This window comes from Dasypus novemcinctus, chromosome 4 (assembly GCF_030445035.2).
Source record: "Dasypus novemcinctus isolate mDasNov1 chromosome 4, mDasNov1.1.hap2, whole genome shotgun sequence".
Taxonomy (NCBI): Eukaryota; Metazoa; Chordata; class Mammalia; order Cingulata; family Dasypodidae; genus Dasypus; species Dasypus novemcinctus.
In genome coordinates, this window is record NC_080676.1 from 79,162,859 (window position 1) to 79,188,181 (window position 25,323).

At 39.1% G+C, this 25,323-nt stretch overlaps 1 protein-coding gene across 1 annotated transcript in view; it reads left to right on the forward strand.

Annotated features, from left to right (window-relative positions):
• POLQ (DNA polymerase theta) overlaps nucleotides 1-25,323 on the forward strand; it is a 200,253-nt gene that overhangs the window by 27,893 nt on the left and 147,037 nt on the right. Inside the window, exons 7-9 of the mRNA XM_058295752.2 lie at nucleotides 5,289-5,436; nucleotides 16,919-17,065; nucleotides 19,154-19,366. Of these exons, the coding sequence (XP_058151735.1) occupies nucleotides 5,289-5,436; nucleotides 16,919-17,065; nucleotides 19,154-19,366 (508 nt within the window). The remainder of the gene's footprint in view (nucleotides 1-5,288; nucleotides 5,437-16,918; nucleotides 17,066-19,153; nucleotides 19,367-25,323) is intronic.

The following is a 25,323-nucleotide window of genomic DNA, read 5'->3' on the forward strand; positions in this document are numbered from 1 at the left end:
TGTCTGCTTTTGTTTCTTTGTCCGCTTCTGTTGTCGTCAGTGGCACGGGAAGTGTGGGCGGCGCCATTCCTGGGCAGGCTGCTCTTTCTTTTCACGCTGGGCGGCTTTCCTCAGGGGCGCACTCCTTGCGCGTGGGGCTCCCCTACGCGGGGGACACCCTTGCGTGGCAGGGCACTCCTTGCGCGCATCAGCACTGCGCATGGCCAGCTCCACACGGGTCGAGGAGGCCCGGGGTTTGAACCGCGGACCTCCCATATGGTAGACGGACGCCCTAACCACTGGGCCAAAGTCCGTTTCCCTCTTCTTTGTTTTAAAGGGCATAGAATTTTGGTTATATAATTCTGGGTTGACAGCCTTTTTCTTTTATCATTTTAAAGATGCTATTCCATTGTTTTTGGCTTGCATAGTTCCTGTGGAGAAGACTGTTTTCCTTTTTTCTGCTTAAGTTTTATTTTAATCTTTGTTCTTTTGTAGGCAATGTATTTTTTTCTCTGAGTACCTTCAAGATTTTTTCTTTGCCTTTGGTTTTCAGCGGTTGGAATATGTGTCTAGGTATGTTTGTGATGGGTAGTGTGGTGGGTGTTTGGTAGATTTTTTTATCTTGCTTGGTGTTTTCTGAGCTACTTGGACCTGTGATTTGATTTCTTTTATAAATTTGGGGAAATTCCTGACTGTTATCGCTTCAATATTTCTTTTGTACTATTCTCTTCTCTTTCTGGAATTCCAGTTATACATGTTTCAGTGTTTGATAGTGTCCTACTGCTTTGTTTCTTCTCATTTTCCCCCATCCCTTCTTTCCTTGCATTTTAATTTGGGTAAATTTTATTGACTTCTTGTCAAGGTCACATACTTTCCTTGGTTGTATTGGGTCTACTGATGTTTGCCGAAGACATTCTTTATCTCTGTGTTTTTTATTTTAGAATTTCCTTTTGATCCTTTCTTAAGTTTTCCATCTATCTGTTGAAATTCCCCAACAGTTCATTACTGTCTGTTGGCAGGTTTTTTGTTTGTTTGTTTGTTCCTTGCTTTGCATGTCTTGTAATTTTTGTTGACAGCAGATATTTGTACCTAGAAGTGGACATGACTTTTCTTTTGCTAGGTCTTTTGTCTGGAGGGTTGAGTTAATCTCATTGGAGTTGACCTGGGTTTGGGTTTTGTTGTTGTTATGGTTACTCTTAGTATACCACAATCTTTAAATTCTTTTGGCACAGGAATTAGTGAATTTTTTATTAAAAGGCCAGAGAGTAAATACTTTAGGGTTATGGGCCATATTGTCTCTGTTGTAACTATCCAGTGCTCCTATTTTAGTGGAAAGCAGCCATATACAGTACATAAAAGAATGAGTGTGGCTTTATTTACAAAAATAGGCCCATGGGCTGTACTTTGCTTATCTTTGTCCTACCATTACCTTAAGTTTAGGGCGATGGCTAGTTTATGAAGTGTTTTTCTCTGTCTACTTCACCTTCAGCTTTAACTCTTCCCTTTGTGCCTATGCCTGAGAGAGGGTCAGCCTTTAAGAGCTTCTTCTTCTCTTAGGAATATTTTACTCCTGTATTTGTACCCTTGTTAGTCTGGTGAAGGGGTAGGGCGTTCTCTGTTTTTCTGGTTTCTTCTCTGTCTTAGGTTGGACTGTGTCCCTGGACCTTGGGGGAGGGACCTCAGTTTTTTTGCCTTTCTCCCAGCAGCAGGGGGTCTCTAATAGTTTAGGTCCAGGGCTTTCCAGGGGTAAAGTTTCCCCTTCTCCACTCCCATCAGTGACAGTGGGTCCATATTATGGCCTTAGTATGACAGGATTTGCTACCCTGTGGCTTAAGGCCTTTGTTCCATAGGATACATAGAGTAGAAGGATCTGTGGTTTATGCCTTTCTGGTATAAACCACCAGGGAGGCTTTCTCAGGTCTGCCTTTAGTCTTTTTCATGAGCGTGCAAAGAGCTCTTTGGAGAAGAACCTGTGAGTGGATGTGTCCTATCTCCCTTTGAAGACCCTTACCTTTTTTTAGATTTTGGTTGGTTAGTTGCCCCACAACCTCAGCTCTCTGATGGGTTCAAAGAAAATTGTGAATTTGTAGATTCTCTGTTTTTGTTGTTGTTGTTGTAAGGGTGGCAGTGATACTCTTTCCAGCTTTTTACATCTAAAGTGGAAGCTGGAAGCCTAAGATTATTGACTTTAGATGAAGTATTCTTCTGAGTGAAGTTTGTATCAGATCTTTAGAAAGGGAAGGAAAAAGTGTATGTTGAGTATACAATATATCAAGAAGCTAACTGTAAAAAGTAGAGATAATGATCTTTCATAATAACAAATAAATCCATCTCTCTTTTTAAGATGCTTGATCATTTATATTTGCATGAGAAGTAACAGTGAAATAACTGAGAGGATAATCTAGATTTGGTATAAGGAATAAAATAATAGGATCTCTGGGATACTTTTACCATCTGTTATAGTTACTGTTGGGGTGCCACTATACTCATTATTATAGAAGAGGGTAACAATCATAAATGAGGTTAACAATCATTCTTTGTTGTTTTCTCTTATGCCCGAGTAATCTTCCTTTTGAGTCTAGCTCCATTCTACCTCATATCTCTCCCTTCAGTTCCAGACAGTTACCCAAACGTTTGACGTAGCTTAAATATTTCAAAAGCACATTAAACTCTTTATGCCCCAATTAAATACATTATTGAATCTCAAACCTGATGTTCTATCAAGTTTTTCCTTTGTTAATGGCATATATAATTCATACAACTACTATAAGCCAGAAATCTAGGCATCATTTTTGCTTCCTCCATTTTGCCTTCCTGTGTAAATGAAGATCTCTAATTTGTCATTGTTGGATAAATTTAACCTCCTAAATATTTCCTGAATCTGCCCATTTTCCTCTACCACCATCCTTATCTGGGATATTGTCTTCTCTTTCCTGAATCACAGCACTGTCTTCTAAATGGCATCTGTATCCACTCTTTTCTTTCCCCTACCTCATCCGTCCTCTGCATTAACAGACTAGAGTAGTTTTTTAAACAAATGCAAAATGTGATCATGTTTCCTGCTTAGAACCTGTTTTCGTTTCCTAGGCTGCTCAAGCAAATACCATGAAATGGGTCATGTTAAACCATGGGAATTTATTTCCTTATGGTTTTGAGGCTAAAACAAAGTCCAAATCAAAGCATCATCAAGATGATGCTTTCTGCCTGAAGATTGTGGTGTTCTGGGGTTGGCTGCTGGTGATTCTTGGTCCTTACCTTGTCATATGTCAGTTCGTGTAGTAGCCTCTCCATCTCTTCTGGGTTCCATTCACTTTCAACTTCTTGCTTCCATGGATTTCTTTTCCTGTCTGTCTGAATTTTATTCCCCTTATAAAGGACTTCAGTAATAGGATTAAAACCCTTACAGAGTGAGGTGTGGGCCACACCTTGTTAACTAAACTAATCTCATCAAAAGCTCCTACTTGCAATGGATTTAAACCCACAGGGATGGGTTAAATTTAAGAACATGTTTTTCTGGGGTACATACAACTTCAAATCTCCACAGAACCCTTCAATTATACTTTTTTACTCTTAGGATAAAGGCCAACATGTTTAGCACAGCCTAGAAGGCTGTCTAGTCTGACCACAATCTACCTTTCAACCTGTCAGCTTTATCTTGTGTCATGCCTAACAATATAGGTAGAATCTGAAATTGGAATGGCATGAACATGCTGGTCACAAATATATTTCTTTTTAACTCTCTTTTCAATAATTTAGGAGAGAAATTACACTCTAATATATCCATCCTATGTACCTCTTTAATTTTTGCTACTGTAACCTCTACTCTAAATTTTTATTCTCTTGTAACAATAGTCATTTGCAAAGGGTAGCTAGGGTTGGCCCCCAGATGTTCCTGAGGACAGTTAGTATTCTTAGAAGTCATTCTGATCTCTTTTATGCTCAATTTATATAAAAAAATGTACATACTTGAATTAGATATACCAGAAAATATTCATTTTATCATAGGAAAAGAGAGCAATCCTCTGAATGTCAACTTTCACATGAATAGACCTTGGTTACCTCAATAAATATATATGTAAGCACATTAATTTACTCTTTTGTTAATCCTTTTCTTCTATTACCATGTCAATACCTCTATCCTTTTTGAATCCACTTTCAGCTCATACCTGGATTATTGAAATAGCCTCTGAATTGAGCTCTCTACTTCTGACCTTTAGTCTTTGGTTAAATCTGAAGTCGGTGATCTATTTAAAATGAATATTAGATCATGTCATAATTCTGCTCAGAAACTTTGAATGACTCCCTACTTTGTTTAGAATATAAGCCAGCATCTTCTTTATAGTGGGCCACAAGTCCTTACATGAAGTTCCCATGCCCCTCCTCATCTTGTTCTGACCTCTTCTACCATATTCCAGTTTACTTTCCCTATTCCTGTCTTTTTGATATTCTTTAAACAAGCCAAGAACCTCTCACCTTAATTTGTCTTTGTCTGGAATGCTTTTGTTCCAAGGCATCAATATGGTTAACTGTCACTGTATTAGTCAGCCAAAGGGGTGCTGATGCAAAATACCAGAAATTGGTTGGTTTTTATAAAGGATATTTATTTGGGGTAGGAGCTTACAGATACCAGGCCATAAAGCATAAGTTACTTCCCTCACCAAAGTCTCTTTTCACATGTTGGAGCAAGATGGCTGCCGACATCTACAAGGGTTCAGGCTTCCTGGGTTCCTACGTGCCTGGGGCTTGCTTTTCTCTGGGTTCAAGGTTCCTTTCTTCCTGGGGCTGGCTTCTCTTTCCTCTGTGTGCTGATTTCCCAGGGCTCCAGCTTAAGTCTTCAGCATCAAACTCCATCATCAAAACTCCGATATCAGAAACCCTCATGTTCTTTGCCATGCCTTTTATCTGTGAGTTCTCACCCACCCAGGGATGGGGACTCAACGCCCTAATCATAACTCAGTCATGCCCAGGTACAGATCAGATTACAAACATAACCCAATATTTCCTTTTGGAATTCATCAATAATATCAAACTGCAATGATCACCTTCAGACCTGAGGCCTTTATTGTTGTGATTTGGAGCTCTATAAATGCTAATTGAATGAATAGAAAATATTTCCTTCTTACCTTGGATCATAAGGAGATTTATTTCTTTTTCTTTTTTTCTTTGTTTTGTTATTGACTTTGTTATTCGTTTTTATTATGCCTTTGGGTAGAAAAATTATTCTCCATGAAACAAAATGAGTGACTTTTAACTAATGTGAAAATGTTTTGCAAGTTTTACTACTGTGGATATCTCTCTTTCTTTTTTAGGGAGATGAGGACAATGTTGTTAGTTTATGTTATGAGACCGTTCGTGATGGCCATTCAGTATTGCTTTTCTGTCCATCAAAGAAATGGTGTGAGAAGCTGGCAGATATCATTGCCCGAGAGTTTTATAATCTACATCATCAAGCTGAGGGTGAGTTACAGATAGAAATGAAAGACTCCATACCCTAGCACTTCTGCTTGAAGGTTATGTTAGTGATTATCTTATCTGTTTCTTCAATGCCACCTTGTCTATTGGGTACTGCTTTACAAAACTATGCTTTTGTAACTGATCCTCTCCTTGTTATCATTATAGACAATGTGTATACACATTCAGTCTAATCATTATCAGATTTTTAGAATACTGGGTTTATACAGGTATATGCTAAGGTTTTTTGCTGGGATCTATAGACTTTGAGAAGTTGGTCTTTGAAGACTTTGAATTGTAGTATGCAAAATTTATTGTATACACATTTTTCTGGTGAAAGGGCGATTTTTTTTTTTTTAAGATTTATTTTATTTCCCTCTCCCCTTTTGTTGTTTGTGCTGTCTGCTCTCTCTTTCTGATGTGTGCTCTCTGTGTCTGCTCATTGTCTTTTAGGAGGCACTGGGAACCAAACTTGGGACCTCGCATGTGGGAGGGATGTGCCCAGTCGCTTGAGCCACCTCAGCTCCCTGCTTGTTGTGTCTCATTGTGTTTCTTCGTTTGTCTCCTCATTGCTTCATCTTGCTGCATTATCTCATTGCATCAGCTTGTCATGCCAGCCTGTCGCATTGGCTCACTGTCTTGCTCGTCATCTTTTGTAGGCACCGGGAACTGAAACCAGGACCTCCCCTGTGGTAGGTGGGCACCCAACAGCTTGAACCACATCTGCTTTGCTAGCTTTCTTAAGATTTCCAGAGGAGTATGTACCTCTAAAAAGAATTGTATGTATGTATATATGTATTCATATATGTGTATATACCATATTTTTTTTTTTTTTAAGATGGAACATCTATTTTTCTGCAAATAAGAAACCAATTCTTAAGCCATAACATCCTGAAAGTTCTTTAAAATTCATTTATAGATACTCTACATTAAGATCATTTTTCTAAGAAAAAGTAACATGGGTGTATAAACATGACCAATGAAAATAAATAGCATCTTAAAGAATTGCCAAATATTAAAAGTGGGTGTAAATCCTTGGTTGGTATTTTCAGGCATTATAACAACAATGTCTAATGGATTTTTTTTAAATTAGAGAAGGTGTTGGTTTACAGAAAAATCATGCATGAAAATGCAGAGTTTCCATATTCCACCCTATTATTAATACCTTGTTTTATTTTGGTACATTTGTTACAATTTATTAAAGAACATTTTAATAATCATATTATTAGCTACATTCCATTTTTACAACATTTTTCACTGTGTTGTAGAGTCTTATGTTTTTGTTTTTTTAAAGATTTATTTTATTTATTATCCCCACTTCCTTACCAGCTTGCTTGCTATCTGCTCTCTGGGTCCATTCACTGCACATTCTGTGTCTGCTTATCTCCCTTTGTTGCATCATCTTTTTTTTTTTTATTTTTTTTATTTATTATTATTATTTTTTAATTACATTAAAAAATATATATGAGGTCCCATTCAACCCCACCGCCCCCGCCCCCCACTCCCCCCACAGCAACACTCTCTCCCATCATCGTGATACATCCATTGCACCTGGTAAGTTCATCTCTGAGCATCACTGCACCCCATAGTCAATGGTCCACATCATAGCCCAGACTCTCTCACGTTCTATCCAGTGGGCCCTGGGGGGATCTACAGTGTCCCGTAATTGTCCGTGAAGCACTATCCAGGACAACTCCACGTCCCGAAAACGCCTCCACATCTCATCTCTTCCTCCCGTTCCTCACACCCAGCAGCCCCCATGGCTACCGTTCCCACACCCATTTCACATTTTCTCTGTGGACGTTGGATTGGTTGTGTCCATTGCACACCTATGTCAAGTGAGGGCTTAGATTCCACATGGGTACTGGATGCACTCTTCCCGCTTCTAGTTGTAGACACTCTAGGCTCCATGTTGTGGTGGTTGACCTTCTTCAACTCCATGTTAGCTGAGTGGAGTAAGTCCAATAAGTCAAAGTGTAGGAGCTGAAGTCTGTTGAGGCTCTGGGCCTGGGTGTCATATTATCAGTCCAGAGATTCAAATCCCCTACATATATCTTAAACTCAGCACCAACTACAATTCCAATAAAGTAGCATGAAAGTCTTGTGAAAAGAGATCCCCTCTGAGTCCATTTCCATCACGCAGAAACACCAGCTCCAAAGAAGGGCCATCTGTCATGGCAGTGAACCCCTTCTGCCATGACCATAGAACCCGTGGGTCTCTTTATCCCTCAAAAGAACCAATACCTGGGGTTGTATCTACCTTATCTGTCTCTTAGACTCTGTTCAGTTGTACATAGGGGTATTCCTTCTGACAACCTCCAGACTCTTTTTTAGAGACTCACAGCCTTATAATCTCATTTCTCCTTTCCATTTCCCCCTTACATTAGGTCAAACCGCTTCCCGAAGTCATGTTATTATATGTAGACAGGTATATTTTGCTGTTCCGCATTGAATCTTTAATTCAAGGTCATTTTCTAGTTGCTTCTTCAGCTGGTATGTGGTAGTGATCCCTCGGTGCCAGGGAGGCTCATCCCCGGGTGTCGTGTCCCACGTTGGGGGGAATGCATCACATCTACACGCTGAATTTGGCTGTGAGAGTGGCCACATTTGAGTAACATGAAGGCTGTCAGGAGGAAACCCCCAGGCACAATGCTACTCTAGGCCTTGTTCTTATTGCAGGTGCATAGGCTCAAAAGTGTAGCCATTAGTATCAAGAGCCCACTGTTGGGCCCTCCTTCCTTCCTGGTTCTTGCCGTTGCACCTGAAGGATTGCCGCTGCTCTCCCAGGGCCCACAACAGTGACCCCCTGGCCAGGAGCCCAGTACCCCCCCAGCTGTTGTTTTTAATTGTTTCCACTATGAGTATATATAGACATTACCATATACCCTGGGCATATGCCCTGTATAACTCCCTGTCAACCATATATATCCTGTCAATAACATCCCATATCAGTATTCCTCCGCTGCCATTGTTGAACCACTCTGTGATCCAAAACTTCCTGTAAAGTGAATCCCAACATAATGTCAGCTTCAGAAGAGTCTTAGATCACCGAAATTCATATATACAATATACAGTATTTCCCCAGATCCACCATAAAACCTTTTCCCTTCCACAGCAATAATCTTTTAACTTATTCATATCATATTTCCTGAAACTGATGTACAGATTCCGAAACTATAGTTTTCAAACAAGGTAACATTTGTGCTTACTATGTGGTCCATACTTTAGGTTGTACAGTTTTCTAAATTTTTTAGTTATCCTATGTTTTGTCTTATGGTTTTCATTATTAGTCTGTCGTCCCCTATATGTTTTTGGTGTAATATTAGCTGTTTTATATTCATCCTTGTGTACTCTCACATAACTCCTCTTTTGCCCCCTTATTTACCTTTGTTCTATCCATTGCACGTCCATTTTCCCCTCCCCTTAGGGCCCACAACGCCTGCCAATCTAATGCCCTGGGAGCCGTCCTTTCTCACGAGAGATACAGTTCTCTCTATTCGACGGCATTAGTCTTCCCCAGGATATGGGTCCACCCCACCCAATGGTAGAACCCACCTTGGCAAAATCCAAAATGTATTTTAAAATCAGTTTTCTTGAGGTATAATTTATATGCAATAAAATGCACCTATTTTAAGTGCATAATTTGCATTTTAATAAATGTATATACTTGTTTACCATTATAATCAAGATATAAAACATTTTCATCATCCCAAATGTTATGCTCTTTTGCAGTCAATCTCCTTCTGTCCCCAGCCCCAGGCACCCACTAATCTGCTTTCTGTCTCTCTAGATTAGTTGTACCTTTTCTAAGAATTTCATATAAGTGAAGTCTTGTGTTTATGCTGTCTTGTGCCTGGCTTTTCTCGGTCAACTTAACGTTTTTGAGGTTCTTCAAAGTTACTACTTTTATCAGTAATTTGTCCCTGCTGAATTATGATCCTTTGTATGACATAACCATCAGTATATATTTTTACTGATTTAGGATGTGCACTCTTTCATTAACACTTTTGCTAGCCTATGGTCCCTTGGGATCCAAGATAAATTTACAGAGGACAGAGGCTAGTTCTAGTCACAGAGTATTAATATGTTTTATGACTCTCTTATACCTTATGGCATCATGGGAACAGGTGATGGACATCTCAGGCCTACCTCTAACAAGTAAACTTGGCCTGAAATTTTTATAGGCTTAGCCCTGGTCTAATATAATATCTTCTCTAGTTCCCTTTTAATTGGTACTTTCTGTACTGTAACAATTTATATTCCTTAATACCCAGAATTTTATCATTTTCTTTTGATCTTGTTATCTTTACTTATAGCAGTGGTTCCAAACTGCTAGTTCTTGGACTAGAACTGATTGTTTTTGTTTCTCAACTGCTAAAGCAAACACTGTACAATGGTATTATTCAGGGTTCTCCAGGGAAACAGAATCAACAGGAGATCTGTAAATAGTATGAGATTTTATAAAATTCTCTCACATGACTGTGGGGATGCACAAGTCCAGATTCTGCAGGCAGGCTGCAAACCAGGGTCTCCAGTGAAAGTCCAATGAAGGTCTTTGACGAGTTTCTGGGAGATGTTGGCTATCCAAAGATGAGCTGGAAAATTCTCTCTGAATGCTGAAATCACTTCCCCTTTTAAGGGATTCAACTAGTAGGATAAAACATCACTCATTGTTGATGGCAGTTACCCTGGTTGATCATAGATGTAATTAGACATCTGTGCAGTAAATTCACTGATGACCGAAGTCCATAAATGTCCTTGTATTACAGTTAGCCCATTGCTTGCTTGACCAAACAATTGGGCACAGTTACCTGTCTGAGTTTACACATTAGCCTAACCGTCACAAATTGGTTGGCTTAACAATTTATTGGATCATAGTTTTAGAGGTTAGAAGGCTTGCTTCCTCACGGGACTGTTATCTTCTGGCTAGCTGGCTATCTTTGGGGTTCCTGGCTTTTCTGTCACATGGTATTGTATATGGGAGTGTTTTCTCCTTTCTTCTCTGGGTTTAGTTACTTCTGGCTTCTTGCTACTCCCCATGGCTTCCTTTCTGTGTCCAGTTTTCCTTTGCTCTCTTGGATTAAGGCTTCCCTCATTCGGTTTGGCCACATTTTATCCAATAACGTCTTCAAAGATCCTACCTACAAATGGGTTCACATCTACAGGACCAGGGGTAAACATGTCTTTTGTCGGGCTACGATTCAGTCCCCAACTCTGCTGTATGATGAAGTGCTCAGCAGAGAAATAATGACAAGGGAGCACATTTTTCATAAAGCTGAAGTTTAAATTCTAAAATTGTACCTTCTGATATTTTGATGGTAAATGGCTTTTCTTTTAAAATGCAGAGATTGGTAAATGGTAGTTATTAATTTTTTAAAATTTAAATTGTCTTTCCTTAGCAAAATAAAACATCAGCAACCTTATATGGATCATTAAGATTTTAAGAAAGTTTACCTAAGGAGTAAAAAATATATGTATGTATTGAAATTTCATTTTTGGGAAGTAGAGAGTTAACAATCATGCATACCATACATAATTCCCATACATTGCCCCACCAACACCACCTTACATTGTGATGTGACACATTTGTTACAAATGACGAAAGAACATTATCATAATACTACTGCTGACTATAATCCATAGCTTGTATTTGGTATGTTTTTCCCACAAACCATCCTTTTATTAACACTATAGGGAAACGGACTTTGGCCCAGTGGTTAGGGCGTCCGTCTACCACATGGGAGGTCTGCGGTTCAAGCCCCGGGCCTCCTTGACCCGTGTGGAGCTGGCCCATGCGCAGTGCTGATGCGCGCAAGGAGTGCCGCGCCACGCAGGGTGTCCCCAGCGTAGGGGAGCCCCACGCGCAAGGAGTGCACCCATAAGGAGAGCCGCCCAGCGCGAAGGAGGGAGCAGCCTGCCCAGGAATGGCGCCGCCCACACTTCCCGTGCCGCTGCCGACAACAGAAGCGGACAAAGAAACAAGAAACAAGACGCAGCAAAAAGACACAGAAAACAGACAACCGGGGGAGGGGAGGGGAAATAAATAAATAAAAATAAATCTTTAAAAAAAAAAAAACACTATATATTAGTATTGTGTATTTGTTATAGTTCGTGAGAGAACGTTCTTATATTTGTACAGTTAACCAAAGTCCATAATTCACCTTGGGGTTTGCTGTGTTATATGGTCTCCTGCCTTGTTCAATTCACCCAAATTATATACTCAGTGGCTCTCATTTTTTTTCCAGAGTGTGGTAACATCAGCTCAGTCTATTTCAGAATGTTTTCTTTAATTCAAAAGGAAAAATCCAAAACCCCCTTATATCTCTCCATTGTTGACACTAAGTATTGATACAATATCTTCTTTGCCATTGCTGTAAAAATATTGCAATATTACTGTTAACTAAAGTCTATATGTTGCATTTGTAGTATTTTTTCCAAGTGTCTCCAATTCTTAACACCGTGTAAAAAGGAAAATTCTTGTATTTGTGCTATTAACCACAGTCACCATCCATCACTGAAATCACTGTAATACAATCCTTAGATGATCCACTACCTTTCTTTGAATTGATATTAACCTCACTACTTCCCCTTTCAGCCACAACATCTTTTAGTAATTGTGAATAATGCTGTTATGAATATTGGTATGCGAATATTAGTTCACTGCTTGGTTTTAATTCTTCTATGTTCCTGTGTAGTGGGATTGCTGGATCATGTAACAATTGTATATTTGGCTTCCTGAGGAACTGCCAAACTGTCTTCCAATAGAGGCTGCACCATTCTATATTTCCACCAACAGTGAAGGAGTGTTCCTATTTCTTTGCATCCTCTTCAGCATTTCAGTTTTTGATTTTTTAATAATGGCCATTCTGTAAGGTGTAAAATATCTCATTGCAGTTTTGATCTGCATTTTCCCTAATAGCTAGTGATGTTGAACATCTTTTCATGTGTTTTTTTGGCCATTTGTATTTCTTCTTTGGAAAAATGTCTGTTCAGGTCTTTTGCCTGTATTTAAATTGGGTTGCTTGGTTTTTCATCATTGAGTTGTATGCCCTCTTCATATAAAACATGGAGATCAGACCCTTTATTGGATATGTGGTTTCTGAAAAATTTCTCCCAGTGAGGAGGTTACCTTTTCACCTTCTTAAAGTCATTTGAAGTACAAAGTGTTTAATTTTGAGGAGGTCTCATTTATCTTCTTTTTTTCTATTTTGTTGCTTATGCCTGGGAATATGGTTTTAAGAAAGCACCACTTAGCACAGTATCTTGAAGATGCTTCTCCACTTTTTCTTCTAGGAGTTTTATGGTTCTAGCTTTTATATTTATGTCCTTGATCCATTTATAGTTAATTTTTGTAGAAAGTGTGAGATAGGGCAATGTTTTGTAGTTTTCTGTTGCTTAAGTTTATTCCTAAATATTTGATTCTTTTAGTTGCTATTGTAAATGAAATTTTTTTCCTGCTTTCCTCCTCAGGTTCCTCATAAGCAATGTATAGAAGCGCTACTGATTTTTGCATGTTAATCTTGTATCCCGCCACTTTGCTGAACCTGTTAGATCTAGTAGCTTTTTTGTGATTTTTTTTCATGATTTTCTAGATATAGCATCATATGATCAGTGAATAGTGAAAATTTTACTTTTTCCTTTCCTATTTGGGTGCCTTTTATTTTTCTTTCTTGCCTAATTGCTCCAGCTCAGCCAGAACTTCTAGCCCAATATTGAATAACAGCGGTGATATTGGGCATTCTTCTCTTGTCCCCAATCTGAGTGGGAAAATTTTCGGTTTTTCGTCATTGAATACAATGTTAGTTGTGGGTATTTCATATATTTGCATTTTAACATGTTGAGAAGCTTTCTTTCTTTATCTTATCTTTCAGAGTGTTTTTTATCAAAAAAGGATACTGTGTTTTGTCAAATGCCTTTTCTGTATCAATGGAGGTGAATATATGATTTTTCTTCTTCAATTTATTTATGTGATGTATTACTCTGAATGATTTTCTTGTGTTGAACACCTGTGCTTGCCTGGGATAAAACCAACTTGATCATGATGAATAATTCTTTTTTTTTTAAATAAACAAATCAATTTATTGGTACATATTAATAAAGCATACAGTCATCCAAAGTGTACAATCAATGGTATTTGGTATAATCACAATATTGTGTGTCCACCACTTAATCATTATTAGAGCATTTTCATTATTTCAATAATAATAACAAACAAAAACAAGTAAACAAGAAAATTCTTCACCTCCCAATCTCTATATGTTTCCCCTGCTGTACATTGCTGCTATTTCTGGCTCTTCTTGCACAATTACTCATTTATTCATTAAGCAGTTTTATCGAAATATATTCATATACCATACTGTCTATCTAAAGTATATCATCAGTGGCTTTTAGTATAATCATAATGTTTTGTATTCATCACCACAAAAATTTTAGAACCATTTTACTACTACAAAAAGAAAAATTCCACACCCCTTAGCAGGCCTTCCCCAGTGAATAATTCTTTTGGTGTGTTGTTCGTGTTGATAAGTGAGAATTTATTTGAGGGTTTTTGAATCTATATTCATTAGGGAAATTTGTCTGCTGTTTTCTTTCTTTGTAATGTCTATCTGACTTCAGTATTAGGGTGATATTGGCTTTGTAGAATGAGTTTGATAGTGTTCTTGTTCAATTTTTTTTTGAAGATTTTGAGTAAGACTGGTATTAAATCTACTTTGAATGCTTGGTAGAATTCACTTATGAATCCCTCTGATCCAGGGCTTTTCATTTTAGGGGAGTTTTTTTTTTTTAATTCATTTTTTAAAAAATATTACATTAAAAAAATATGAAGTCCCATTCAACCCCACCACCCCCACCCCCTACTCCCCCCACAACAACACTCTCTCCCATCATCATGACACATCCATTGCACCTTGTAAGTACATCTCTGGGCATTGCTGCACCCCATAGTCAGTGGTCCACATCATAGCCCACACTCTCCCATGTTCCATCCAGTGGGCCCTGGGGGGATCTATAATGTCCTGTAGTTGTCCATGAAGCACCACCCAGGACAACTCCAAGTCCCAAAAACGCCTCCCCATCTCATCTCTTCCTCCCATTCCCCGCACCCAGCAGCCACCATGGCCACCCTTCCCACACCAATGCCACATTTTCTCTGTGGACATTGGATTGGTTGTGTCCATTGCACATCTATGTCAAGTGGGGGCTTAGATTCCACATGGATACTGGATGCAATCCTCCTGCTTTCAGTTGTAGGCACTCTAGGCTCCATGGTGTGGTGGTTGACCTTCTTCAACTCCATGTTAGCTGAGTGGGGTAAGTCCAATAAATCAGAGTGTAGGAGCTGAATTCTGTTGAGGCTCAGGGCCTGGCTATCATATTGTCAGTCCAGAGATTCAAATCCCCTAAATATATCTTAAACCCCAACACCAACTACAATTCCAGTAAAGTAGCATGAAAGTCTTGTGAAAAGAGATCCCATCTGAGTCCAGTTCCATCACTCAGAAACACCAGCTCCAAAGAAGGGCCATCTGACATGGCAGTGAACCCCATCTGCCATGACCATAGAACTTGTGGGTCTCTTTAGCCCTCAAAAGAACCAATACCTGGGGTTGTATCTACTTTATCTGTCTCTGAGACTCTGCTCAGGTGTGCATAAAGGCAATCCTGACAACCTCCAGACTCTTTTTTAGAGACTCGTAGCCATATAAACTCATTTCTCCTTTCCATTTCCCCCTTACATTAGGTCAAACAGCATTTTAAAGTCATGTTATTTATATGTAGACAGGGATATTCTGCTGATCCGCACTGAACTTTTAATTCAAGGTCATTTTCTAGTTGCATCTTCAGCTGGTATTTGGTAGTGATCCCTCGGTGCCAGGGAGGCTCATCCCCGGGTGTTATGTCTTAGGGGAGTTTTTGATGACTGCTTAAATCAGATCAAGGGAACCTGGAATATGGAAACTCCAAAAAGCGTTGTTACTCTTTGCAGTTTACTGGCCTGCCAGCAGATGGCGCTCTTAGCAATCCTTACCAGGGAGGTGTTTCTTTCAACCTCCACTCACTGGTGATTCTTGTTCTTTGACTAGGTGACCTGTATATACAGCATTTCTGTTTCATACTTTGAACTGAAAATTGGTTTCCTGGGGTTGTCCCAAGTTTCTCCTACTATATTTCCCCTAAATCTCCTAATGATAAACTATTTATTAACACATAAAGTTTGTTTAGCTTTACTACTTGCTGATGAAGAGATATCACACTTAGACATTTAAAAAGTGTATTTGGGATGTTTTCTTTATGATGATGAATGAAAGGCCGATGGATCTTCCCTCCACTCCTTGAATCAACCAAAGTCAAATAGAATATATATATTGAAGTCAGTTAATATGCACAGATGTTTGATTAAGTTCTGTAATATATACTTTAAGAAATAGAGTATCCTTTTTTTTTAAAGATTTATTTATTTCTCTCCCTCCCCCCCTGCCACAGTTGTCTATTCTCTGTGTCCATTTGCTCATTTGCTGCGTGTTCTTTTTTTTTTTTTTTTGTCTTCTGCTTTTGTTGTTGTCAGTGGCATGGGAATCTGTGTTTCTTTTTTGTTTTTGTTGCTATTGTTACGTCATCTTGCTGCGACAGCTCTCTGTGTGTGTGTGGCGCCATTCCTGGGCAGGCTGCACTTTCTTTTGCGCTGGGCGGCTCTCCTTACAGGGTGCACTCCTTGCGCGTGGGACTCCCCTACACGGGGGACACCGCTGCATGGCAGGGCACTCCTTGCGCGCATCAGCACTGCGCATGGGCCAGCTGCACACGGGTCAGGGAGGCCCAGGGTTTGAACCGCGGACCTCCCATGTGGTAGACGGACGCCCTATCCACTGGGCCAAGTCCGCTTCCCCAAGAAATAGAGTATCCTTGTCCTCAAGGAGTTCACAGTCTGTTTCAGTTCTACTCAAGCTTTAACATACCTAAGAATCACTTGGGTTATATAAAAAAAGATTCTGATTCAGTATGTATGTCTGGGGTGAGGGTTTAGATTCTCATTTCTAACTAACTCTAGGTGATACTGATCCTGCTGGTTGATAGAACACACTTTGTGCAAGGATCTATGTAGATTTTTAGGCTCTGAATGGTAAAGAGTATCCATAGCCCTTTTCTTATAACTGAGTTCATTTGATCCCTTCCTGTTAGCTTGGTACACACTCTGGTACAGTGTTTCCAAAACTTTGCTGCACAGAAGAATCACCTGGGGAGCTTTTAAAAATTCCTTATGCCAAGGTTGTACCCCATACCAATTACATCAGAATGTGGGAGATTGGGGGTGGAGTCAGCAAGCATCAGTATGTTTTAAAAATTTCCAGGTGATTATAATATGCATCAGTTTCAGAACCATTGCCCTATTATTTGGCTTTACAGTGACTTAGGCAGATAGCAAGTAGCACCAGACATGTCTCAGCCAGGGGTGAATGCTGTTGATAATTTTTTTTATGTGTGACAGGACTGGTTAAACCATCTGAAATTCCACCAGTGGTTCTGGACCAAAAGGGCCTCTTGGAAGTGATGGATCAGTTAAAACGTTTGCCTTCAGGACTGGACTCTGTATTACAAAAAACTGTACCATGGGGAGTAGCTTTTCATCATGCAGGTATTCCGTGTTTACAGTCTGTTATTCAGAAGCACTCTCAGGGAACAAGTGTAGCCCAGTGGTTGAGTACTGGTTTCCCACATCAAGGTCCCTGGTTCAATCCCCAGTCCTGGTACCTCCAAAAAAAAAAAAAAAACACACCAAAAACCAAAAAACAAGCACTCTCTTTAAAAACCTCATAATTTTCTCATTTTTATATTTGAGTGAATTTGTTTTCTTGTTAACCACAATTAATATCTTTATATTTCATTTTAAGAAGTTGTGTAATTGAGATTAATCAAGAGTAAAACAAACATGTTTAAGTTTACTTATCTGTATAGTGTGTGTGAATATATATATGGTATATAGTATATAAATACTAGATATAGGGTAATTTGGACTATTGGGGAAATGGATTCTAAAATTGTTACCTTTCTGTACTTTGCTTCCTTAAAATTTAAATTAGGCTAGTACTTGCTACCCTGATTTTATATCACTCTGAATGTCTCCTTTTATCTAAGGAATATTAAAATAATCTCACAGGAATATTAAAATCAATTAAAGAAATTCTTGCAGGGAATGGCCTATGAAGATATGTGCTAAGGATATTAAGACTCATATTTTTTAAAGTTAGAACTTTAACTCTTTCAATTTATTTAAAATTTGTATCATATATGCATACAAAAGACTATCAACATTGTATATAACTTATGGTACATACTAATAAAACACCTGTGAACCTACCATTTAACTTACAAACTAGAGCGCTTCTGATTTTTTAATAAAATTGTTACTTTCCTCACCAAGTCTGTTGCCATGTGTTGGAGCAGGATGACTGCCAGTCTTTGCAAGGGTTCAGCCTTCCTCGTCCTCTTAAGGCTCCATGTTCCCAGCTTCTGATCTCAGTAGACTAGCATAATCTCTCTCCCTGGGGCTGGTTTCTTTCTGGGCTTTCTCAGCTGTTCAGGGCTCTGGTCTCTTCAGCGACAAACTGGCTCAGCTCTCTCCCCAGAGTTCAGTTAACCAAAACTAAACTCTCTGTGTTCTCCTTCTCTGTGTGTTTACTTCCCTGCCTTTCATTGAGCATCTGTGTATATAGCCCACAAAGGGAGGCAGGGGCAGGGACTCAAACCGAGTTGCCCTAATGATGTAAAATAAAAGCCCTAATCTTGATTTATTAAAGTAAAAGTGAAACCTTTGACTCTAATACAATCTAATACGCCCAAAGGAACGGACCAGTTTACAAACACAATCTAGTATCAGTTTTTGGAATTCATAAAAAATACTAAACTGCCACAGTCTAGAACAATGGTTGGCAGAAGGCCTGATGGTCAAATCCAGCCCATCATCTGTTTTTTTTTCTCCATTATTTAGAGGATACTTTATTACTTTTTGTAATCAAACCCATGTATATAAGACCTTACATATTTAATACAGTGTGTTAACCTTCTACAAATGGGAAAAAAAAATTAAGTTTAACCTTTCTAGACCAGTATGGCTGTTCATTTCTTTACAATGCCAACTCAACATGGTACAACTGGGACACTTTTTCCAAAGTTGACAGCACAGCTAAAGTTTCCAAAAATTCAAATTATATGTATATATTTATATAAAAAGGCCAATAGCTGTATGTTATGCATCAATAGCAGCAAAAGATATTCCAAGTTCTGCAGTCATCTGAACAAAATTATAGAGACATCCAGCACACTCTTAAAAAAAAAGTAAAAAACAAAAATCCTTGCCATCATCTGTTTTTGTAATTAAGTTTTATTGGAACACAGTCTTTCCCATTTGTTTGTGACTACTTTCATATAACAAGGCAGAATTGAGTAGTTAGAACAAACTGGGACAAACTCGTCCACAAATTCTAAAATATTTACCTTTGGGCATTTAGAGAAAATGTTTGCTAGCCCCTGGTCTAGAAAATGAGACAGTATAGTGGGGTTGGAGATTATATCCTTAAATCATTAGACTGTGATGACTTCTTTTTTTACAGTCATAACTTGAAAAAAACCTTTAGATTCTTGTAGCAGACACTCAGATTCATTTATAAGTGACAGTACAATATTTTCATTAATAAATATTTGTCACTGGAACCTCTTTTCTTAGGTCTTACTTTTGAGGAGAGAGATATCATTGAAGGAGCCTTCCGTCAAGGCTTCATACGGGTCTTGGCAGCAACTTCTACTCTTTCATCTGGGGTGAATTTACCTGCACGTCGTGTAATTATTCGGACTCCTGTTTTAAGTGGTCGACTTCTAAATATTCTTACTTACAAACAGATGGTTGGTCGTGCTGGGAGGAAAGGAGTAGACACAGTAGGTGAGTTTGATTTTAATTGTAATAGCACTGCTGCAGGACAGTGTCAGTCTACTTGAAATTTTGATTAGTGCCTGGCAACCTGTTTCTCTTCATGCTGTATTTATTATCCAATGCACAAATATCCTTTTGGATTCACTTATTACTTGTAATCGGTATAAGTTATAGTTTTCAGATATTATCAACCATTGATTTTCTACTAATGTAGAATTAAGATTTTCTTTTGTATTATTTTATGTATTTAGTGAAATAATTCAGTATTTCTTTAATCAAAATGATTTATAACATTGGCTAGAAGATGATTTTTAATTTTCCAAGTATACTCTTCTCTAAAGTGCTAATGAAGGGAGTAATTTTTATGGGTATTAGTTGTGCTTAGTGACCTGGTCTCAAAGAGAGATAAGATAGGCATGTTGATAGCTGGAAAGCCCTCCCACACTTTGGAAGGAGAAACTTCTTATGCCTTCTTTTACACTCTAAACTGGTGCTGGCTCTAAAAACACATTTTCATTTTCTTATCTTTTACCAGCTAGTAGTGATAGTATTACTGGCAATCCAAAAAGAAATAGTTTTTCCTTACGCAATGAGGAAGAGGTTTGTTTGAATTAAATATCAAGAAAGCAACAAATATTATTCCCAACCATGCCTTTTTTGGTGTGATTAAATTGTTGTGAGCCCTTTAATGTTAAAGAACTTTGTGAATAACATTCTCTGTCACTTTTTCTCTAGTACATAATTTATTGTCTCCAAAATAATACTAGATATGTCCAAATAAACAAAGTAACCAGAACAGTTCTGTGGTTACTGAGAAGGAAGTAGGAGTCCAGGAGAAAGAGAGTCTTAATGGGAAAATACAAGAGTTATTCTGAACATAAAAAGTTGGTGGTATATTGAGGAAGTGACTTTTAGAGCATGTATTAGTCAGCACAAGGGATGCTGATGCAAAATACCAGAAACCTGGTGGCTTTTATAAAGGGTATTTATTTGGGGTAGGATCTTTCAGATACCAGGCCATAAAGTATAAGTTACTTCCCTCATCAACGTCTATTTCCATATGTTGGAGCAAGATGGCTGCCATTGTTTGCGAGGGTTCAGGCTCCCTGTGTGCCTCTCTTCCCAAGTTTTGCTTCTCTCCAGCCTAAGAGTTCCTTTCTTCCCAGGGCTTGCTCCTCTCCAGACTCAGGGCTCTCTCTTCCCAGGGCTTGCTTCTCTTTATTCTGTGTTCTTAATTCGCAGGGCTCCTGCTTGAGACGTCAGCATCAAATTCCAGCATCCAAACTCCAACCTCAAAAACTTCCAGCATTAAAATGCTCCAACTCTGTCCTTTGCCAAACCTTTTATCTTTGAGTCCCTACCCACCAGTGAGGGAGGACTCAGTACTCTACTGATCTGGCCCAATCAAAGCCCTAATCATAATTTAGGTACAGACCAGTTTACAAACATAATCCAGTATTTATTTTTGGAATTCATAACTATATCAAACTGCTACACTCCACCCTCCCTCTGAATTCCAAAAAGACATTACAATATTAAAAAAACTCTTAAATCAGTAACAATGTAAATCATATCACAATTAATTTAAAGAAATATAGTTTGTCTTGGGACAAAGTCCTGTCTGCTATAGGCCTCTGAAACTTACAAAATAATTTATCTGCTTGTAATACACAAATTGACAAAGAATAAACGTTTTCTTTACAATAAGGAGAGATTGGGAGGGAAACATGAGTCACAGGTCCTCTACATTTCAGTATACCTGCAGAACATGCTTAATTAGATGTCAAAGTTCGAGAGTCATTCTTAAGAGAATGATGTATTAGCCAAAGGGGTGCTGATGCAAAATACCAGAAGTCTGTTGGCTTTTACAGAAGGTATTTATTTGGGGTAGGAGCTTACAAATACCAGGGCATAAAGCATAGGTTATTTCCCTCGCCAAAGTCTATTTCCACGTGTTAGAGCAAGATGGCTGCCAAGTCTGCCAGTGTTCAGGCTTCCTGGGTTTTTCTTTTCCCCGGTCTTGCTTTTTTCTAGGCTCAAGGTTCCTCTCTTCCCGGGACTTGCTTCTCTTTCCTCTGTGTGCTTACTTCCCAGGACTCCAGCTTAAGACTTCAGCATCAAACTCCAACATTAAAAACCCTCCTACTGTGTCCTTTGCCATGCCTTTTATATGTGAGTCTCTACCCCACCAAGGGGTGGGGACTCAATACCCTACTGATGTAGACCAATCAAAGCCATAATCATAATTTAATCACACCGAGGCACGGACCAGTTTACAAACATAATCCATTATCTACTTTTGGAATTTGTAACTGTATCAAACTGCTACACTCCACCCTCTGAATTCCAAAAAGGCGCTATAATATTCAAGACTACCTTAAATCAGTAATAATGCAAGTACTAAATCATATCACAATCAATTTAAAGAAATACAGTTTGTCTTGGGGCAAAGTCCTGCCTGGATGTAGACCTCTGAAATTACAAAGCTTCCAAATTATCTGCTTCCAATACACAAATGGACAGAAAAAGATAAACATTTTCATTACAATAAGGAGAAATTGGGAGGGCAATATGAGTCATGGGTCCTCTAAAGTTCAGTAAACCTGCAGGGCATCCTCCATTTGATTTCAAACTCTGAGAGTCATTCTTAAGAAGATGGTTTCTTCTCCTTGGGACCTTATGGGAACCCACACTTTTTACAGGCTTGCCCAATGGCCATTTTCTTTGTTCCACCCTTGTCAAGCATCTGGGTGTCAACTGAGCTCCAGACATCACCCTCGAAGAGCATTGGGGTGATTGCTACACCTTACCCAATCTTTGGTTTAGAGTCTTAAGTCCCCTAGTACAGTGAAATGGAGACAACATCCTCCCTAATCTTTGGCATACAGACTCAAACCTCTCAGAGCAGAGTTGGCTACTTGGCCTTCCCTAACCCAAAGGGAACAGGTCCACCCCTCTCAGACCTATGAGGTGTTGATCTTAACCACCCTAATCCTTGAGGAATGTCCTCCACCCTCTCTCTACCCTGGGGCAGCAAAACTCTCCCTTAAAAAATTGGGTGGGAATATCCACCCTCTTCACCTGCTGGGGCAAACTCACCCTCTCTGTACACATGGGGTGGGGTTTCTCTCTTGGTCCAAGGCAATGTCTTAATTCCAGATCTTAGCTTCCATGGTTTTCCCCTTAAAGTCATTTCCCCTTCGATCTCTCCTTTCCATGTCCCTTTTATTCCAGGCTGTCAGTGGTTTTGTTCATATAGCTCTCTCAAGTCTGTTAGTTTAGCATGCAGGAAGCAGGGCTTCAAGCCATCAGACAGTAAGACTTTCCACAAGTCTTTCCTATATAATTGCATCTTCAATCTTGATACAAGTTCCAAGTTTAGTTAAGTTCTCAAATGGGGCACTATCATCTGGGAGCTTCATTTCCAGAGGCTTAGAATTTACAGAATCAGTTTCTGTTTTATTTCTGCCCAACAATTCAGTCATCTGCTTGTCTCTTTCATCTAGCATTTTGCTATAAGCTTCAAGGAGAAGCCAAGCTACATTCTCTGAGTTTACTTTGGAAAGTTTTTCAGCTAAATGCCCAGGCTTGCCATTTTCAAATTCTGCCTTCCATAAAAATAAGGAGTTAATCTTGCTAAGTTCTCTGCAACTTTAAAGCACGGATCACCTTTCCTCCAGTTTCCAATAATAGTTTTATCATTTACTTCTAAGGCATCATAAAAAGCCTCTTTAGCATCCATATTGTTATCAAGAGTCTTTTCAGAGTGATCTAGGTCTTTTCCATCAAGCATTTCACAATTCTCAGAAAAAACCCTTACCCATTTATTAAACCATTCCAGCATTTTGCTAATTGCAAAAGGACTTCCCAAATTCTGTATTAGTCAGCTAAAGGTGTGCTGATGAAGGCAGCAAATAATTTATTAGTGTTTGGATTAGTTAGGATATAAGTTCAGTGCTATAACATAAGCCGAAATAATGGCTGCTTAAACAAGCTAGAAGCTGATTTGATGCTCATAAAGCAGTACAGGTGTAAGTAACCTGGGACTGAAATGGTGGCTCTGCAATGTGTCAGGGACCTAGTCTTCTATTTTGCTGTTTTTTTCATTTTCAACAATATGCCTTCTATCCTATGGCATAAGAAGCAACTCCAGCTCCTGTCATGACATCTGTATTTCAGCCAGCAGGGAGCCAGAACTTGGTCACATAGCTACATTCTCCTACTGCAAGGGAGGCTGGGTAATGTAACCTTTAGCTGAGTTACTAAAGTTGAGAGAATAGTTATGGCAGACAACCATTAGTCCCAGCCTCAATAACAAATGACCTACAGTCCTTGAAGGGTCATCAGTCAGCTTCCTTTAGTACAAAAATTTTTGATTAAAAAATCTAATTTGTTGGGTTTCCCCTATAGTAGACATCAAAGGATTTTATCCTGTCTCTGTCACATAATCCACAAAATATGCATACTTTGTATATATGTTTTTAAAAGGGTAGGGGAGAGGGGCAGAGACTGAGATATTTCCTTCCCATTCTTATCAGTCTTTCCCTACCCTTCTGCAGCTTTGATTTCTCTGTAGACTCAAACTCTGTGGAGTGAAGTGTAAGTTCATCTTACGCAGATATTCTCTCAGGGCCTTTATGGTAATATAAAAAATGAGGTTTTATTTGCCTTGCTACCTTCTTAGCTTGGTTTATCCTTCTCATGGGGGAGAAATATTGGAAGTTGGAACTCTGGGCTAATTATCAATCCTTAAATCATGTAACATTCAAACAAAACTAAAAGATACCATAATAACTTCATTTATGAGGTCTTAGAGGCTTCTGAGCTTCTGACCTGACATAACGTTCCATTTTAGGATGGCATGTAGCGTGCTTAGAACAAACATCTGGGGCATGTGTGAATATAGTGTTTCATATCTACTCTGAAGATTTCAAATACTTGGTTATGTTTTTTGGATTATGTAGCATCTTTGCAACTTTTTAGCATTTTATAAATGATATTCTTAATATTTCCTGAACAATTCATGGTGTTTTATTTAGATGATACTTTATAGTCTTTCTGTAGATTACCTTGTGCTTTGTGTCAAAATAGTGATTTGCAAGTTCAACAATTACCAATAAATGCTTTGGGTCAACTTCTCTATTCAACAATTGGTAATAAATGCTTTGGGTCAACTTCTCTATTATTGTATGGATGAAACATCCTTCAGACAAGTTGGAACAGGAACCTGGATGTATAAACTAACATTTGTTTGGGCATTTTCACAATTCCTGCCTCTCTGAGAAAAGGGTTGTGCGTTCAGTTTAAAAATCAAAGCCTACTAATCCCTATAGTTCATGAATAGAATATCAGTAAGTCCACTCTAATCCATATTCTATTCCTCCATCCTGTGGACCTTGGAATGATTGTATCCACTCCACATCTATATCAAGAGGTGCCTTAGATTCCACATGGATGCTGGATGCAATCCTCCTGCTTTCAGCTGTAGGCACTCTTTGCTCCCTGGTGTGGTGGGGGCGTTTTCAGGACTTGGAGTTGTCCTGGGTGGTGCTGCAGGGACAGTTACCGGACATTGTATGTCCTCCCATGGCCCACTGGGTGGACTGTGGGAGAGTGTGTGCTATGATGTGGACCATTGACCATGAGGTGCAGTGGTGCTCAGAGATGTATTCACCAAATGCAATGAATGTCTCATGATGATGGAGGAGATTGTTGTTATGGGGGGAGGAGTGGGGGGTGTACGGGGACCTCATTTTTTTAATGTAATATTGAAAAAATAAAGACAAAAAAATAAAAATAAAAGCCTAGGCGGCAGGCTTGGCCCAGTGGTTAGGGCGTCCGTCTACCACATAGGAAGTCTGCGGTTCAAACAGCGGGCCTCCTTGACCTGCGTGCAGCTGGCCCATGAGCAGTGCTGAGGCGCGCAAGGAGTGCTGTGCCACACAGGGGTGTCCCCTGTGTAGGTG